The sequence below is a fragment of the Triticum urartu genome, chromosome 4 (assembly GCF_003073215.2).
Source record: "Triticum urartu cultivar G1812 chromosome 4, Tu2.1, whole genome shotgun sequence".
Taxonomy (NCBI): domain Eukaryota; kingdom Viridiplantae; phylum Streptophyta; class Magnoliopsida; order Poales; family Poaceae; genus Triticum; species Triticum urartu.
In genome coordinates this window covers 472,887,777-472,905,521 of record NC_053025.1, presented here as the reverse complement: position 1 = coordinate 472,905,521, position 17,745 = coordinate 472,887,777, and the positions used below count along the sequence as shown (strand labels likewise).

The window sequence follows — 17,745 nt, the reverse complement described above, 5'->3', positions numbered from 1 at the left end:
GCGAGGGTCTTGGGTCTATGTTGATGAAGATGGGCCGCGCTGGGCCCCTCCTCGAGCCATGCCGCAGGCCGCAGGCAGGCAAGTCTGGGGACCCCCGTTCCCAGAACGCCGACAAAAGGTGCTCTATAGTTATCTCCGAGAGTGTCTGATGAGTTGGCATGGATCAAGACTGGGATTTGTCACTCCATATGACGGAGATGTATCTCTGGGCCCTCTCGGTAATACAACATCACAAGAAGCTTGCAAGAAATGTGACTAAGGAAGTTAGTCACGGGATCTTGTATTACGGAACGAGTAAAGAGACTTGCCGATAACAAGATTGAACTAGGTATGGAGATACCGACGATCGAATCTCGGGCAAGTAACATACCGATAGACAAAGGGAACTACATACGGGATTAGCTGAATCCTTGACATCGAGGTTCGACCGATAAAGATCTTCGTAGAATATGTAGGAGCCAATATGGGCAACCAGGTCCCGCTATTGGTTATTGACCGTAGAGGTGTCTCAGTCATGTCTGCATAGTTCTCGAACCCGCGGGGTCTACACACTTAATGTTTGGTGACGATATAAGTATAGTTGAGTCATTATGGTGGTTACCGAATGTTGTTCGGAGTCCCGGATGAGATCCCAAACGTGGCGAGGAACTCCGAAATGGTCCGTAGGTGAAGATTGATATATTGGACGAAGGGTATTGGAGTCCGGAAGTGATTCGGGGGTACCGGGTTATGACCAACATGACCAAAAGGGGTTTCGGGGGCCCGGCAAGTGTTGGGGGGCCTCATGGGCCAAGGGGAGGGAGCACACCAGCCCACTAAGGGGCTGTGCGCCCCCCAAGCCCCCTTCCCATGTTGCCAAAGGAGGTGGGCCGCCTCCCTAGGGCAGCTCACCCCTTTGCCTTGGGGGTCAAGTCTCCTAAGGGGTGGGGGGCCAAAACCCATCTAGGGTTTCCCCTTGTTGGCCGCCACCCCTAGATTGGATCTAGGGGCGCCCCCTCCTCCTTCCTTCCCCCTATATATAAAGAGGTGGAGAGAGGGCAGCCGCACCCATACAGATCTATTCGTGCCACGACGTTGCCCCTCCTCTCCCTCATAGCCATCTTCTTCTCCATAGTGCTTAGCGAAGCTCTGCCAAGATTTCTCCACCGCCGCCGCCACCACGCCGTCGTGCTGCCGGAGGACTCGAGCTACTACTTCACCATCGCTCGTTGGATTGAGAGGTCAAGGCGTCATCAAGCCGTACGTGTGTTGAACGCGGATGTATCGTCCGTTCGGCGCTAGATCGGAGTCCGCGGGATGGATCGTGATTGAACCGTGAAGACGTTCGACTACATCAACCGCATTTCTTGACACTTCCGCTTAGCGATCTACAAGGGTATGTAGATCTAATCTCTCCTCTCGTAGATGGTCATCTCCTAGATTGGATCTTGGTGAGCATAGGAAATTTTTTGTTTCCCATGCAACGTTCCCCAACACTCCTTCCCTGCAGTTCGCGGACACGCTATAGGGTGCATCGCTCCCTCCAGGAGATGGTCTCCGGGTTGCTCGCGACTACTAGGACCCCCATGGACTCCGTCAAGCCATTGTCCATGGTGAATGAGGATGTGATAGTGGGCGTTGACATCTAGGACAACGAACGAGGGGGCCGGCACAAACGCAAGTAATAGTGGAGGAGGCGACGACTCAAAGCCAGGAAAGGAAGGAAAACCGTGAGAGCAGGGGTGCGATATTTTTTTCCGAACCGGGATGCACCCCTTTCATTGCAAATGAACGGAAATACAATAGTTCCAGAGACATCAGGAGGAGGGAACATGGGGAGCGAGTTCAGACACTACTAGGAAACCCACCACACTGGCCCGCCATCGAAACGAGTGCTGCGGGGCGAAAACCTGATAGCACCAAATCAAAGTTCAAGCTAAACTACAACCTATTACACAAAAAGTCCAGCCAGGTGAAAAGTGAGACCACTCTCCAGTCCAACCACAAGGAGACCAAAACATCATCAGCTATCGAGGGAGCTTCCACCAAAGAAAGATCACTAACCCGCTTCCGCCTATTTGCTCTTGATCAGTCGGCACACCGCATTGCACATCTTCATCAGGTTCATTGTACTTGCCCTGATCATCTCTGCGCCTCCCCGCAGCTCCTTGGCTCCTCCATCACTCTGAAGACCTGTCCAATAAATGATAAAGGAACACATGGAGAAAACAATCTCGGAAGGTGTTTTGATTTGTTTTTTCTCAAAAGTTGCCCGATTGCGAGCAAGTAGATAGCCCAACACGCGGCAGCCAAGCCGAGGGTATAATACTTCTCTCTGACAGGGAGAAAAGTGTTGCACCAAGAGTAATATTGCCAGTAGTTGTTTGGACAACTATATGTGCCCAATGTCATCCCAATACAACTCCACACAACTTTAGCAACAAGACAAGTGAAGAACAAATGTTGGGATGTTTCTAGGTTGTTACAAAAAGAGCAACTAGTATTATCAGGCCATCTCCTCCCTTTCATGACATGTCTAGTAAGGACAGCATCCTGGGACAGCTGCCACATAAATATTTTGATTTTGAGGGGAATTTTAGCTCTCTAAATCCATCTATAATGACACCCACTAAGGGGTCTTTCCAACCATTTATACATGAATTTAGTAGTAAATTTTCCATTGCTTGTAAGCCCCCAGGTCACTTGACCATCTTCTCGGGTCAGTGGGATACTTGCAATGGTATTGCTCATGTCTTTCCACTGACCCAGCATTTCGAGGAAAGTCTCCTATGGAAGAATGTTTGTACATCGATATGGCCAAACTTATCCACAATACAGTCTTGATTGTTGCAAACGTCAAACAACAGGGGGTATTTGTTCTTGAAACGGGCTCCGCTCACCAATAGGATCTTTCCAGATCCTCGTGAGGTTCCCTGATTTGGTATTGATCTTCCTAGCCGCCATATATAGCGTTTTGACTTTGTGAAGAGCTTTCCGGCAAGGGGAGTCTGAGAACCTGGGCTCAACCGAGGCCACTGTTTATTTATTCAGGTACCGCGCTCGTACAATATTCTGCCATAACCCTTTCTGGATTTCCAATTTCCACCACCACTTAACCATTAAGCTGATGTTTTGTTTCCTAAGGCCTTTAACCCCCAAACCCCCTTTTTCTTTGGATCTACAGATTTTGTTCCACCTGACAAGGTGGTATCTCTTTTTCTTATTACACCCCCACAAATTTTTTCCCTCTGTGTTTATCAAGCTTCTCAATAAAAGTTTTGTTCATAAGCCACATGGACATGTGATACAGGGAAATTTGTGTGACAATAGAATCTAACAAGGTAAGCCTCCCTCCTATGCATGGAGGCTGCATTCCCAATCCAGGCCTCAAACCTTTTGAGATACTTAGCCATAATAAATTCCCAATCAGAATTCTTAAGGGTAGTATAACTAACTGGCATGCCAAGATATTTGATAGGGAAATTGCCAACGTCGCAATTAAACAGGTCAACATATTGTTTTGTAATACTCTTGTCCCCCCCAACTATACGGATCTCACTTTTTTGAAAGTTAACTTTGAGCCCTAACATCATTTCAAACATATACAACAAGAGTTTCAAGTTTACGGCCTTGTCTATATCATGTTCTAGGCAGATGATGGTATCATCGCGTATTGTAGGACTGCAACCCCGTTCGGGATGAGATCAGAGGCTAAGCCCACTAGCATATTGTTCTTCTGGGCATTAATGATCATCTTCGCGAGGCAGTCAACAGCTAGATTGAACAAAAAAGGGGGAATGCGGGTCCCCTTGCCTGACCCCTTTGGCACTTTGGAAGTAGGGTCCCACACATTTATTAAGCTTGATACTCACCGTCCCATTATGCAAAAAAAAATTAATCCAACCACACTAGGTTTCATTAAAGCCTCGCTGCTTATGACATTCTAACAGGAACTCCCAATTCACCCTGTAGTAGGCTTTTTCAAAGTCGAGTTTTAGTACTACCCCCACCCTTTTCTTCACATGAGTATAGTTCAATATCTCATGCAGAGAGAGAACACCATACATGATATTCCTCCCTTTAACAAAAGCATTTTGGGTCGAGCTAATCAACTTATTGGCATACTTCTCCACTCTACGGTCTAGCACTTTACTGATCATTTTATATGGGCACCTAAGGAGACAGATATGTCTAAACTGTTTTATTTTGTCTGCCCCGGCACTCTTAGGCAACAGTGTTATCACACCGTAGTTAAGACGTTGGATGTCGAGAGTCCCTTTATGAAAGTGTTCAAATAAAGACATAATATCTTTTTTAACTATCTCCCAACAAATCTGATAAAATTCAACATGAATATTGCCAGGGCCGGGGGCTCTATTAGGGGCCATGGAAAACAACGCTTCCTTCACCTCTTCTTCTGTGAACTCACGGCATAAACCAGCGTTCTCTCTTGTATCAAGTTTTTCCTCATCAGACCAGGTATTAGGGTCAAGATGAAACATATTACCAGGTTCAGGACCAAATAAGTTTTTGTAAAAGTCTGTCACATGAGCAATCAGATTATCTATGCATTCAATCTCCACATCACCCACTCTAAGGGAGTGGATTGTGTTTTTTCCTCTTATGACCATTAGCAATTTTATGATAGTAATCAGTGTTGAGGTCTCCTTTCAATAGCCAGCGTGCATGAGACTGCTGCAGCCAAAATATTTCTTCATTTATCAGTAGCTCGTGCAGCTCCGTGCTCACATCTATCTTAATACTGTACATTTCAGGAGACAGGGGCCCATTCTCTTCCAGTTCCTCTAGCATAGAAAGTTCAACCCTAAGCTCTTCTTTCCTCCTCTTGTCGTGGCCAAATTTATTAGACCCCCACCCTTTGAAGTAACTTTTGAATCTCTTCAATTTGATATTTAAAATGTCAATGGGATCATATGCATGAACTTTCCTAGCCCAGATCCTATTGACCGTGGGAAGAAACGTCTCATCTTTAATTTATGCAAGGTTAAACCGAAATTCACGAGTTTTAGGAGCCTCACGCCCCTCCTCACCAGACGAGAGTAAGAGAGGATTGTGGTCCGAGATCTCCCGAACCAGTTTTCTTACAGACACCATTGGGAAAAGATCCTCCCAGTCCTCGGACATCAGGATACGGTCTAGTTTCTCTAGTGTGGGGTGAGCCTGGTTGTTTGTCTAGGTGTATTTTCCCCCATTAGTGTGGATTTCTCTAAGAGCAAGTGCATTGATGATGGAATTGAAAAGATTAGTAGATCTACTACTATTCATCTTTTTATTCTTCTCATTTTCGTGCCTAAGGATATTAAAATCCCCCCACCCACCCACAATGTAGGGTATATTCATGTTGCCACACATAGCAGCCAACTCGACTAAAAACTCTTCTTTGAACTCCTCACGGGCTGAGCCATAAACCAGCAGCAGCCCCCAGTCTTTTTTCTTTTTCTTGTCATGGATATTCAACTGTAGGATATATTTACCTTTACAACGGGAAGTAATATTCATGGTGTCTTGTCTACCCCCCCCCCCCAAGGATACCACCCGATTTCCCCACATATGTGATTCACTCCCAATGAAACAGGCCAAAAAGGGTCAATTCTTCTAAGGCACTTAGGGGTGAAGTCCTTTTTCATAGTTTCTTTCAAGCCAATGAAATCCAGGGAATGATCACTGATCAGGTCAGAGAGGCAGATGGCCATTTCTTTCTTGCCTGCCCTCCTGTAGTTCCAAATGAGGCCTCTCATTTGGAACTTTTTTTATGAAATTGAGACCGAGTAGCCCTACCAGGAGGCATAGGAGGGCTACAACGAGGTTTCTCTAAGAACATTGGATTTTTTTTCCTGGCTTCTATTCATAGGTCTGGATAGCTTAACATTGGATTTTTTTTTCTTAGGGTTTTTTTTTTGTTTGCTAGCAGAGATCAGCTCATGCATAGCCTCTTCTTGATCTAGCCAGGTCAAATTGACCTGGGCTGTTTTGCCAAGGCCATTGGTAATAATAATGTCCTCATCATACTCCCCAGGATTATCCCATTTTATTTCTTTTTCATCTAGATTTTCCCTAACCTTTTCAAGTTCTCTAAGAACATTAACATATGTAAAATCACTGTCAGGAACGATAACACCCATCTTCGCAGCTCTATTCATCAGTTTAGTATTTGATAATGAATCGAAAGAACTTTTGCAAGATTTTTGAATATTACATCCCAGGTCTCTCTGTTGAGCGAGACGGATGGCCTTGGCTTCAATGTTCTCATGCACCTCACGAGCATTGCGTTTACTGAACCTCAGAGCTGCTTCATGCGCAAGCGGAGGAGTGAGAATCACCTCATCACCACATTCAGAAGAAGGTAATTGTACCACACAGTCACTGGACATCTTCAAACCTGAATCCACGTCGCCCTTCACCTCCACAATCTGAGCAGAATTAGTAAGCATAGTAGCGTAGGACAAGGAGCGGCATACTACATGTGTTTTAATTACCTGAACCTCCTTAGGCTCAATCACAGGCTCCCACAGTTTCCTGGCACAGCAGAGGTGCGATATGGTGGACTTGATTAAATTGGAGGGATTTGGAGTCGAACCGACATGTCGGATTCGACGTGGCGTACGCGTCCAGGTATCCTATGTCCGCCTCGCATAGGAGCTGAATATGAAGGGTGTCGGACATCCCATACGTTTGACCAGATCTTGAGGGTCTGGTTGGGTGACTTTTTTTGTCTGACAATGTTAAACATATTCGCCCGGTTTAGGAGGTAAGTGGACGGTCCGGTTGTAGATGCTCTTACTTCCGAGCACATGTTAAAACCAACTTATTTTTTAATAAAAAAACTTCTAATATGAGATTTTTGTTTGGATAAGTGCATAGAGTTTCCCTAGAAATGTTTATTCGTGAAACTGTCTTGGAAAAACGGAGGTAAAAGAAGTGCCGGGTCCATACGCCAGAACAAGCAGAAAGATTATCAGGCCGGGTCAGACCCAGAACGCCCTGAGCCACCTCCCACGAACCCAGAACGCTGAACGCTGAACCTGAGGGTTGGACGGGAGCTAGGGTTTTAGCCGCCGGCCATGGCCCTCTCCTCGTCTTCCTCCACACTGCTCCGCCGCCTCCTCGGATCCACCCCCCTCTCATCCTCCCGCTCCTCTGTACTTCGCGCCGCCTTCTGCTCCTCCTCCTCCTCGGGCCCCTCCCCCACCTTGCCACCTCCGTCGACCATCTTCGGCGATGACACCGAGGTCGCCAACGTACCGCCGCTCACCACCCCCAAGCTCTTCGTCAGCGGTAACGATTTTCCTCCCGTCCCCTCCCCTCCCAACCCGCATAGCAGCTTTTTCTCTACCACATCGCTACAAGTTAGTCTCGGGGAGAGGGCGAGCCCATTTTTGGGGATGAATTTGGGGATAGCTTTAGATGTTTACCATGTGTTCTAATCCTGCCCTGGCAAATTAGAGCAATCAATGTAGATGCTCTCCGTGCAAATTAATCTAACTGTACCACTTCTGGTCTAATGATATCTATGTGCATATCAGACGTGTCTTAGCAAGAACAACTGATATGCTGAATTGGAGTAAACCATTGCGCTATCAATTAGATTGGTTTCTGAATTGTTTCATTGGTATGGGCTTCTGCATCGCTGATCATACTACGCCAAAGCTCCTATGTGATATGTCGCATTTGTGTTTGGACTTTAATTGCTGGTCTCAGTAACTAACTGAAACTTTGCGAGTGTAGCCCTGCTTTGCGCTGTTTTTTTTCCACATGCGCATGATCATATATTTTATATGCAATGCAATTGCAGGCCTTTCAAGGCTAACGACAGATGAGAAGCTCAAGAGCGCGTTTGCTCCCTTCGGACAGCTTCTTGAAGGTACAAAGGCTTGCTTTCGCAATAATGTTTCAGTCAATGTTCATTTTCATTGCTCATTGTGTCTTGCTTGTCGCCTTGTGCAGTGAAAGTCATAACAGATAGAGTTTCTGGGAGATCAAAGGGCTTTGGTTTTGTAAGGTACGCGAGTTTACAAGAAGCTGAGACCGCACGGCAGGAAATGAATGCCAAGTTTCTGGATGGATGGGTCATTTTTGTCGACCCTGCAAAACAAAGGGAGCAGAAGCCTGCTCCTCAGCCGGATACTGCTTCCTCCCACACCGGCTTCACGATAAATAAAACTGTAGGATGGTGTGGTTAGTTGCTTAGGCTCTTGAGTCCTACAGATCACCTAGCAAGGGCATGGATATGCTGTTCTCGTGTGTTTAGGGTTATTAATCTGCTGTAAGATGCTTCTGATTGTTGTTCTAGCCATAGAAAGTTAATGGCATTACTACCTGTATTAATACATAAAATGATAACGCTGTTCCTTTTTTGAGATAATAATGTTGCTCTTTGTGGCTTCACACGATTATCTGTGAAAATCTTCCTGTTGCTTAGATCTGTAGAAAGTAGCCCATCTCCACGTTGCTAACATTTTGCCAATTTTAGCTCAGAAATGCATCAAGATGCTGTCCAGCCTTTTGATTATTGTTAAGAGCATCTTCAATAGATGATGCAAATTTGGAGATGTAAAATTAGGTGTTGTATAATTTACATCACCCACAACTGTTGTTTACATCTTCAAAAAAGAGCCAACTCCAACAGATGATGTATATTTGTGATGTAAAACTCCAACTCCAACAAATGATGTATTTGAAGATGTAAAACTAGTGCACTGAACCTACTGTCAAAACTCGAGCGCTCCCGCTGCAGCTTGCCGGGGCTAGCGAGGATGACCGGAACCGGCCGACGATGGAGAGGAATGGGTAGAGGAGGTCGAGAGGAAGCCAAACCGGTTGCGACCCTAGCGAGGATGGCCGAAATCGGCCGACGATGGAGAGGAATGGGTAGAGGAGGTCGAGAGGAAGCCAAACCGGTTGCGACCCTAGCGAGGATGGCCGAAATCGGTCGACGGTGGAGAGGAATGGGCAGGGGAGGTCGAGAGGAAGCCAAACTGGTTGCGGCAGCACGGGGCGGCACCGGAGCTGCCCGTAATCGGCCGACGACGGTGGAGGCAAAAAGGGGATCGAGCAGGTGGCAGGCCGATGAGGCAGGCGGTGGGGGACAGGGGGCGAAGTCGCAGCTGGCCCGGCGGCCGCCGGAGAAGCTTCGATTCGGCAACGGCCGAAAGTGAATCAACGGCTGCGGTCGACAGGCCGGCAGTGGGGGACTGGGGCCGAAGTCGGGCGTGGGGCGGCGGCATCGATTTGGTGCGGATTTGGCCAGCAGCGAAGATGGGCGGGTGGCAGCTGGTCACACGTTAGGGAAAGGAACGGCGGTTGGCAGTTGGCGCACGACCAGCGCTTTTACATCTCCTATAGGCGGAGATGCAAATTTGCACCGCGTGGTGTTACTTTACATCTCCGGGAGATGAAGATGTATTTCTTTTCATCTGCACCATCTGTTGGAGCAGTGTTTTGGGGCCTTGGAGATGTAAAAGATAGTTATTTTTGCATCTACATCGTCTATTGAAGATGCTCTAAGAGACTCAAAGAGCTCAAAATTTTCCACCAAAAACGATCTGCTGACACAACATACTACTGCAACGGACTAACCTCTAAGATCTACAGTACTAAACTGACTTCACAGGCTTGAAATGAGGCACCTAAAGCACTAGGACATGAGAGCATATGCCGCTACATATACGCTACAAAGCCCTATATACAAAGGTCGGGCTTCTAATCATCCATTAGAGAGCATAAGCTACAAAGCCTATGCACTCGGTTCTCCCATTGTAACTTGGTTACTCAAAACCTCGAGATAAGGTGCACTCGGTTCTCCCATCGTAACTTGGTTACTCAAAATCTCGAGATCAGGTGCAGACAGTTCTCCCATTGTAACTTGCTTACTCAAAATCTCGAGATCAGGTGCACTCGGTTCTCCCATTGTAACTTGGTTACTCAAAACCTCGAGATCAGGGTTGATAGCTAATGATTTCTGCATCAATGTTAGGCCCTCGAACATCACCAAGGGGTGTGCCTCTAGCAGTGACGACTTCTGGCAACAGGACAGCAATAGAAGTGCAATTAAGTTAGCGCTACTGGAGTGATATCGATGATGTTAGATCGAGCAGGGAAGCCCGGAAACAAAAAGGAAAAGTAGTACGTGATTACCTCTTGATCTGATAAAATGGTGAAGCCAAGTTTCTTGGACCAGATTGGTACCATTTCAGGATCAACGGGTGCCATAAGAAACTGAACATTCAGGGCTGTCAGATGTGATTCGATTTGTCTCAAGAGAAGTCTGAAGTAACCCTGCACAGAGACAGACCAAAACCTAAGGATATTAGTTGCTACACAGATGCGTTAAATGTTGGTTACATTAAGTATCAAACCAGTACAGTAAAAGCCTTCATTATTTTCTGGTCAATAGAAGAAAAATTGAAGCAAATCTAAGGGCCTAAGTTATAACAACCGCAGGTCCACTTCTAACAGTATATGCTCTAGAATCCGTACAATTAGTTCTTGCTAATACCAGTCTTGATCTTTTGTCTAAACCATATTCCAAGTTATTATACTAACAGAATATTTTTACTCTTCTCTAGTGTTTAAGAACCTCATCATATACAGATGTACATTCTCCAGTTATAGTCCCAGCATCATTCTTAGCATACAGACATAAAAAGAAAAGGAATTACGTCTGATAACTGACAGAGTTCACTATTGTGGACTAGACAATGTAAGTTCATTCCCACCTTTTTTCTGCACTCATTATGTGTAGCGACAAGGACAAGTTCTGCAACTTCTTCCGTGCGCACTTTCAGAATCGCAGCTGACACAACGAGTTTACTGCAATACGACCATACAAAGAAAAAAGGTATGATTAACCAAAATAGTGTAAATAGAAAATAGAAGCACTTGCTTGCTTGTTCCTCTCCCGATTTCAGGTTCCAGAAACCAAACCATTAGCAGTTTATATTAGTTACACAAACGTAAAGACTTAAAATAGTATTGTCGTTGCTTTGCACAGACCAATTGAGCAAAAACTGCTAAAACAATACACATGACTTGACCAGAAAAGGTACCTGCTTGTGGTTAGTACTGCACAATACATTCCTCTAAAATCATTTTTTCCTCCTACATCCGTGCTGCAAAAAATGTGATTTAGTGTATTTATTTGAGTTGACTAGATGGACAGAAAAAATGCAGGCCAGATGCACATTGATGAAACTATTCATACACGTTGCAGATTTAGTCAAGAACTTACGCAATAACCATATCTCGTATGACATCACCTTCCAGGTCAGCTGTTTCCGGGAACGCAACCTATAAATACAGAGATTAACGTGAGACTTTTGCAGCCTACAAGCAATATGACAGCCATGGTTTGGAAGTTTATCACTGGCGAAACAAGGTTTTAAGAAAAAAAAAAGCCATAAATCCCTCACAGAAAGAACTTACTTTGAAGATTCCAATAACCTGATCTATGAACTGCTGCACATCACGCCTCGGATTCATTCCACTTAAAAGGTGCCAAAAAACATTGGATCTTTTATGTCTGATCTTTTCTCGCTTATTTAGTTCTTGGTGCAAAGAAGCACGAAGTAACTGACATTTTTTACAGCAGAAGAAGTGACACTGCATGTATTCTCTCAAAACATTCAGAGGTTCCTGAAATAGTCCATACAATGAGTCAGCAATGTCTTTCGCCATGATAAGCTCTCCACCACATATGAAGGAAAGGTTAGTCACATACATTGTTTTCTTGAAATCCACTATTGTAGCATTTCACATGGCATGGTCTCTCACACTGTAGATATGATTATGGCATAAATTTCAAGACAATGTTCCAACAATCAAAGATGACGCTAACGAGAAAAGAACTTAGCAGAACTAACCTGGTTACAGAAGATAATCATGTCTTCGCTGATTACCCCAATAGTCGTACAGGCATCGCTGTCAAAAAAAGATGCAGAGTTTCATATGAAGGATAATCATGTGAATTCAACAGTGTGCATAATCTAATTCTTACCCACATAAATGGCAGCTCTCAGTATCAACAACTCTTCCTTGTAATGTCCGTTCAATGGAAGCAATGAGAAGTCTACTGGTGGTAGAAGGTTCTTTCCTACAACCTGTAATAACGCAAATGATTGTCACAAAGATTGAGGACCATAAATTGTTTACTCATATTACTCAAACATGGAGTCCATATGATCATTGGTTCCCTGTCTGAAGGTAAATCATTCAATTGAATTTGGGTTCTATTACTATTACCATGTGTACCCCCCCCCCCCCCCAAAGAACAATAGAGACACAGAGTGTGTGAATCTCAAAGTACAAAGTCACAGTGGATCTAGGAGTGGGTAGACATCACCAAGGAAGGAAAACAAGTCATGCAGTCCAGTACATGAAGGAAATGTGCAACTACTCATTTTGCTGTCACGTCCTACAGTTTTCCTTAAATAAAATACGCTGCTCATTTATAAAAAATTCTGAAATCGGTTCTATCCTTGCAACAAAACATCGTAGTACTCTCTAAAAGTTAAGAGTACAATGTGCAATGCACATAAAATGGAGTGCACAGAAGTGATGCATGCAGGGGGGTGGGGAAATGATAGAAAAACTGGATGGCAGAAAAAGTACGCTTGGATGAATAGAATCACAAATCAACAGAAAACCCCCAACTGCCTTTCCAAAACAGAAAACCCAACTCCGCAAGCTCTTGCACAATAAGAACAAAGCCTTAGAAAGCAAAAGAGTGAAGGATGAGAGGGGTGAACCGTACATGTACATGAGACCCCTGGCCTGAAGGCCACACTGCCTTTCCAAAAGTTGCAATATTCCGCTACCCTACTGTTCTACACTGCTGTGTCCAGATAACATTAGAGAAGTGCATCGCCTTGCCTAGTCACTACCCAAGTTGCCTAGAGTTAATTTTCGACAGAAAAGATCCTAGAGGTATGAATTAGTGCCAGCTTTGCAACAGTACTGACTCCAAGGAAACATTATTTTCCTCATAAAACGCGATGTCTGTTTACCATACCTTGATCTTTGTAGATATTTGGATGACAGATCACAAGTCACAACAGTCCTGCCTTGGAAAATCTACATGAGGCAATAACCTAACATGCATTTAGTACAAGCTTTATAGCTTGATTTACTTTTTACTTTTTAGCTTATACTAGCACACTGCCCGTGCGTTGCTACGAAACCGTAAAAAAAGAGGAATTACCACTGGCTTAGGGGGTCATCAAAAGATAATGGTGTCTTGCGGCTGTTGCATGGTTCACGATTAAAAAGAGAGCGCGGATATAATAAAAGATCATGTGGCAGTCGCCAAAGAGTCTTGAGCGGCCTTAGTAGGTCCTTTGCAAGATTTATAGTGAGATACCATTTTGAATTTGCAACATAGGAAAATGGGTGTGAGTAAGTTGAATGCACAAGATCATGGATTAGGTAGGAGGACAACATCTATCGCCACGTTGAATTGCAATTTGTTTGCCATCTTCTGCTATGACATGGAACCGAAAGAATTGGAGTGGCATACTTGCATTTATAATTTGGGTGTTTACAAGAGTGTTATTCTCACATTAGGGTCGTGTTCTAGTTTGCATTACACCTCTACGACATGGTGACTGTTGGTCCTCAAGCAAACTCTTAGCTCTCAGCTCCTATGAGTCTAAAGCTAACTTAAAAAGGACACTACGCTACCAAATAGGTCAAACTGTGGGGAGTAGGCTAACCTCATTTGAACAGGGCAGCAAGGTAACATTGATTAATATGTGTAACATTCACAAAGGTCACATTCTGACATTTAGAGAAATAAGGAAGATAGCCCCTCAAAATACAACATATAAACAGAAGAAAAGCTTAACAGCACATTGCCACTGGGTCTTATTCAGTGAAAATAAACAGCATCTTACCTGAAGTAGCAATGTTATGAGGGTCATCAATGTCAGAGAAATCAATGCTGCTGACTCCATTTGAATTTAAACTGTCTTGCAGTTTTAGTGCCAGCTCATGAAGTGTCAATCCTTCTGAGGTATAAATGTTGCGATACCTGAAACAAAAATATAGGCTCCATGTAAATGAATTAAAGATCCGAGATATCATTTTGAGATGGAACTTTTACAAACACTTTCATGAATGACACTTCAAGAACTTTTAACTCTTGTGAGTCAATAAATTTAAGCTAGACCCAGTTTCCATGTAAAATTGTGGTACTTACGGTTGTCGTCTTTTCCCCATTCCAGCATGGTCTTCAAACTGGGAAGGAGTAAGCTGAAGTCGAAAGAGAACAACACAACCATCCATTGGTTATTGGTTATTGAACATAATAATAAATGCATCCTAAAAACAACTTTATTGATAGCCAAGTTTAAGATAGTTACCTCTTCATTGCAGCAATCACAGACTATACCTGCCCCCCGTTTATAGCCTTGCTTTAGAACCTAAAATCAGAAGTGTGAGTGGTCTTAAGAGTCTTTAAAAATTCTGCAAGTGTGGAAAAGGGCTAATGTAGTCCATGCAACATCTAAAAGACCTCTCCGTGCTTCAACTTGTAAGTCAACAAAGTAAGGTCTGGAAGGCCGCCTTCCTTGAAAACCAGCGGGTGCAAGGAGTTATCCCTGAGGCAAAAATAAGACACATATCGATGATTATGCATCACTTCCATCTCATGGCATGCGAATACACAGCAAGATCCCCTAAATGTGACATGTCAAGAAAATGCTGAAGCTTGACCTTTTACCTCACTTTTGTTCGCCGCGGTTCTTTCTTCTTTGAGTCCATTTGGTGACTCACGGGTGGCTCTTGAACAATTGAAGCTGGGCTTGATAAAGCAAATGCTAGATCTATGGGATCACACTCTGATGAGGTCGACATTACTGCAGCATCTGCTGCCAAATTAGGCTTTATATCCTCAGGACTAAGAGGATCTGCAATGTTCTCACTAGGAATTTCTACAGTGGCACTTTTCATTGAAGTGCATGTAGATAGACCCGAAGTTCCTTTCTCGGGGCTTTTACTCAAGGTTGGAGCTGAAGTTTGAGTACTTCCTCGCTTATATTGCCACCGTGGCCTCCTGAATGCACTCCAGCTCAGGTTTGAGATGTGATTGCTAGTAGATTTTTTCAAGGAATTTGCCGAAGTAGTGGCTAAAGTTCTATGGCTTGTCACTCCTGCAGCTGACTCCTGCAAACTAGCAGTGGAGTTTGAATGAAAGCTGAAGTCAGTCTGGTGTTCTGATGGTTTATGACACTCAAAATGCATGTACTTACAAAAGCTTATATTAGGAAGTACACATATAAAAATGGTAAAGACCAAGGAATGAGATCGTTCCAAATTAGTACGATTCTGCTGGGAATTTAGAGTAGCTTATAAATTATAAAGATAGCATAAATTTAGTCCCATCTGTACTGACAAATATATAGCATCGAGTTATATTTCCGGGTTTAAATTCAGAGGCTTATTCTATATGAAGGTTCAAGGTCCCATCACCCAACCCAACCCCACCCCAATGTGTAAATATCAGATAACATAACAGAGCTCTTGGAAATATTAAGGAAGGAATGGGTTTTTATGCAATCTGGATACAGGCCAATGAATTTGTGTGCGCACAGTAACTTACCATTGGGTTGAACAAGGATGTGAAGGCGCATCAACAAAACCATTATTTTCCACTTGAAAAGAAGCTGAAATCGTCACAATACAGAGAAAAGATAGACCAACATAAAGATTATCAGATCCTGAAATACAACCAAAAGTAAGAAAGCTTTGGGTCCTCAATGAAAAATACTTTCCACTTTCCATATTCAATCAGATTTGGAGTGAGACCAGTCTGTTCTTCAATCAGGTCCCCAAGCAAGTCAAGTCTTTTATATTTAAGTACTTGTATCAACTTATACAGCGAAATTCCACTGTCCAAAAATATATGATCATTTTGGTTGTTTGTTAACTGGCCAGCATGTTGCTCAAACTCACATGCATTCATTATCTACAATTGATCAAGCATCCCAAGGTCAGGTTTGATTTTTCAGAGAATTCACAGGTACAGATATACAAGAATTACAATGTGTGCAGTGCCGCAGTCAAGATAACAGAATGCTCACATTACTGTAATCACATTGCATACAACCACAGGAATATCTCTGTCCGTCGATACGCCCAGTCAGCTCCACCTAAGGACCGTCAAATGAAATTTATATGAATTAAACTATATAGGTTTTCAATCACCATTCCATGCTGAATCTACAACTAAACTGCCTGAAGAAATAGCACTCACCCCATTCTTCTTGTAGGTCACCCTGAAACCTTCAAGAAGCCCAGTGGACAGCAATCCTCTGACATCCTTAAGTAAACTCTCTGGCTTGTACTTGGTTTCTGATGTTCGCACTGACTGATACTTCGTTTCCATCACTTTCACTTTCACATGGGTGGCTGTCGACAAGCCAATATCCCTAGGTCGATCACCAGTTGTAATCCTTACCTCGACCACACCAGGCATCTCATGGTCACCACGGGCTGCATTCTCAATCTGTTCTGCGGCGTCTATCAAACTCAAGCTGTGTTCCGTAGAAGGCCATTCAATGCCATCCATGGGTTCCGCTTCGGTGGCTGGATTATTTCCCCTGATAAAAAGGAAGCATTATGACTGAACAATCCTGCAATGAGTCCCAGACTTCTAGTTTTACCACCCCAAACATCATGATTCGTCAATCTGGTCACTATTCTACAACTCTATCAGACTGCTATCGATTTGATGCAAGGGAAAAGGCCTATTGTACCTTTGCTATGAAATGACACGAGTAGACAGAGTTCCAAACACAAATCAGTCAGCGGAATTGCTAACCTCAAGTCAAGAAGAGACAAGCCGGCATTCGCCTCTTCGCTCGTAATATCGAAGTTGAAAGCCTGCTGCGCCGGCCCAGCCCAAGCAGGCTGCTCCACCATCACGTCGCTAGCCTGAAGCAATTCCGGCTCCCTGCTCGCCGGCTGACCCTGCGCAAGGGGCGGACAGGTGGCGGCGGCGGCGGGCACCGTCATTGGCACCCCGGCGGCCTCACGGAAAGCCACTGGGAATCTCTCGGCGGGCACCTCCCTGAGCGTGTGGAAAGGTCGTAGAGCGAGGTGCCGTTGGGGAGGAAGATGTGGCCGTTCTGGTTCTTCGATTTCGCCCCCGCGTGCTTCTCGAACTCCAGCGCCGACAAGACCTGCGCGCGCAAACGAAACGAACCCCTCAATTTTCGCCCAAATCGGGCGGATCCTCCTCTCGAGACGGGCGGGGGTCGCGCGGCACTTACCTTGCCGCTGCGGCGATAGGCGCAGGACGAGTCGCAGGCGCAGGCGTAGCCGCGTTCGGTGACGAATCCCTCCAGAGAAGCCTGCGCGCGGCGAGTTTTTTCAGTGAGAATCCACGGGGAGGGGACGGGGCTGCGGAAGCGAGACGGGGGGCGGCGGCGACGGCGAGCGCGCTCGAGTCGCGGGGTGTCGAGGAGAGAGAGAAGCGGGCCTTGGGCGTGGGTTGGACTGGCGAGGGGACTACTCACGTTGTGCTTGGCGAAGCGGTACGTGACGGTGACGCCGCGCAGGAACGGCAGGAGGTCCGCGACGCAGTTAATTCTAACGGCTGCGCCGACTGCGTTTGCGCCGCCGCGCTGCTCCGGCTGCATCTCGGCGGCCTTGGCCTCTGCTGCGTCGTCGCCTGGGCGGTGCTGGTATAGGCTGTGCGCTACTTTCTCGGCGTCGTTGCTCTCGCCGGCTGAGATTTCATCCGCTGAATCG

The 17,745-nt window shown here is 45.1% G+C and overlaps 2 protein-coding genes across 2 annotated transcripts; one reads left to right on the top strand and one right to left on the bottom strand.

The window, feature by feature from the left end:
- The first annotated feature begins 6,967 nt into the window (after positions 1 to 6,967).
- LOC125552121 (organelle RRM domain-containing protein 2, mitochondrial) lies at positions 6,968 to 8,385 on the top strand. Its single transcript, XM_048715600.1, has 3 exons — positions 6,968 to 7,275; positions 7,793 to 7,861; positions 7,945 to 8,385. The coding sequence occupies exons 1-3, from the start codon at positions 7,062 to 7,064 to the stop codon at positions 8,178 to 8,180; spliced, it is 519 nt and encodes a 172-aa protein (XP_048571557.1). The 5' UTR covers positions 6,968 to 7,061; the 3' UTR covers positions 8,181 to 8,385.
- A 1,068-nt stretch (positions 8,386 to 9,453) lies between these two features.
- LOC125552120 lies at positions 9,454 to 17,504 on the bottom strand. Its single transcript, XM_048715599.1, has 20 exons — positions 17,265 to 17,504; positions 16,814 to 17,174; positions 16,247 to 16,592; positions 16,074 to 16,142; positions 15,760 to 15,958; positions 15,593 to 15,656; positions 14,714 to 15,163; positions 14,507 to 14,591; positions 14,355 to 14,414; positions 14,192 to 14,244; positions 13,887 to 14,023; positions 11,993 to 12,095; positions 11,859 to 11,916; positions 11,717 to 11,770; positions 11,422 to 11,631; positions 11,228 to 11,286; positions 11,046 to 11,108; positions 10,716 to 10,809; positions 10,135 to 10,275; positions 9,454 to 10,018 (listed from the first exon to the last, which is right to left on the bottom strand). Exons 2-20 carry the CDS (start codon positions 17,005 to 17,007, stop codon positions 9,734 to 9,736), a joined length of 2,724 nt encoding a protein of 907 aa, XP_048571556.1. The 5' UTR covers positions 17,008 to 17,174; positions 17,265 to 17,504; the 3' UTR covers positions 9,454 to 9,733.
- Positions 17,505 to 17,745: the final 241 nt, after the last annotated feature.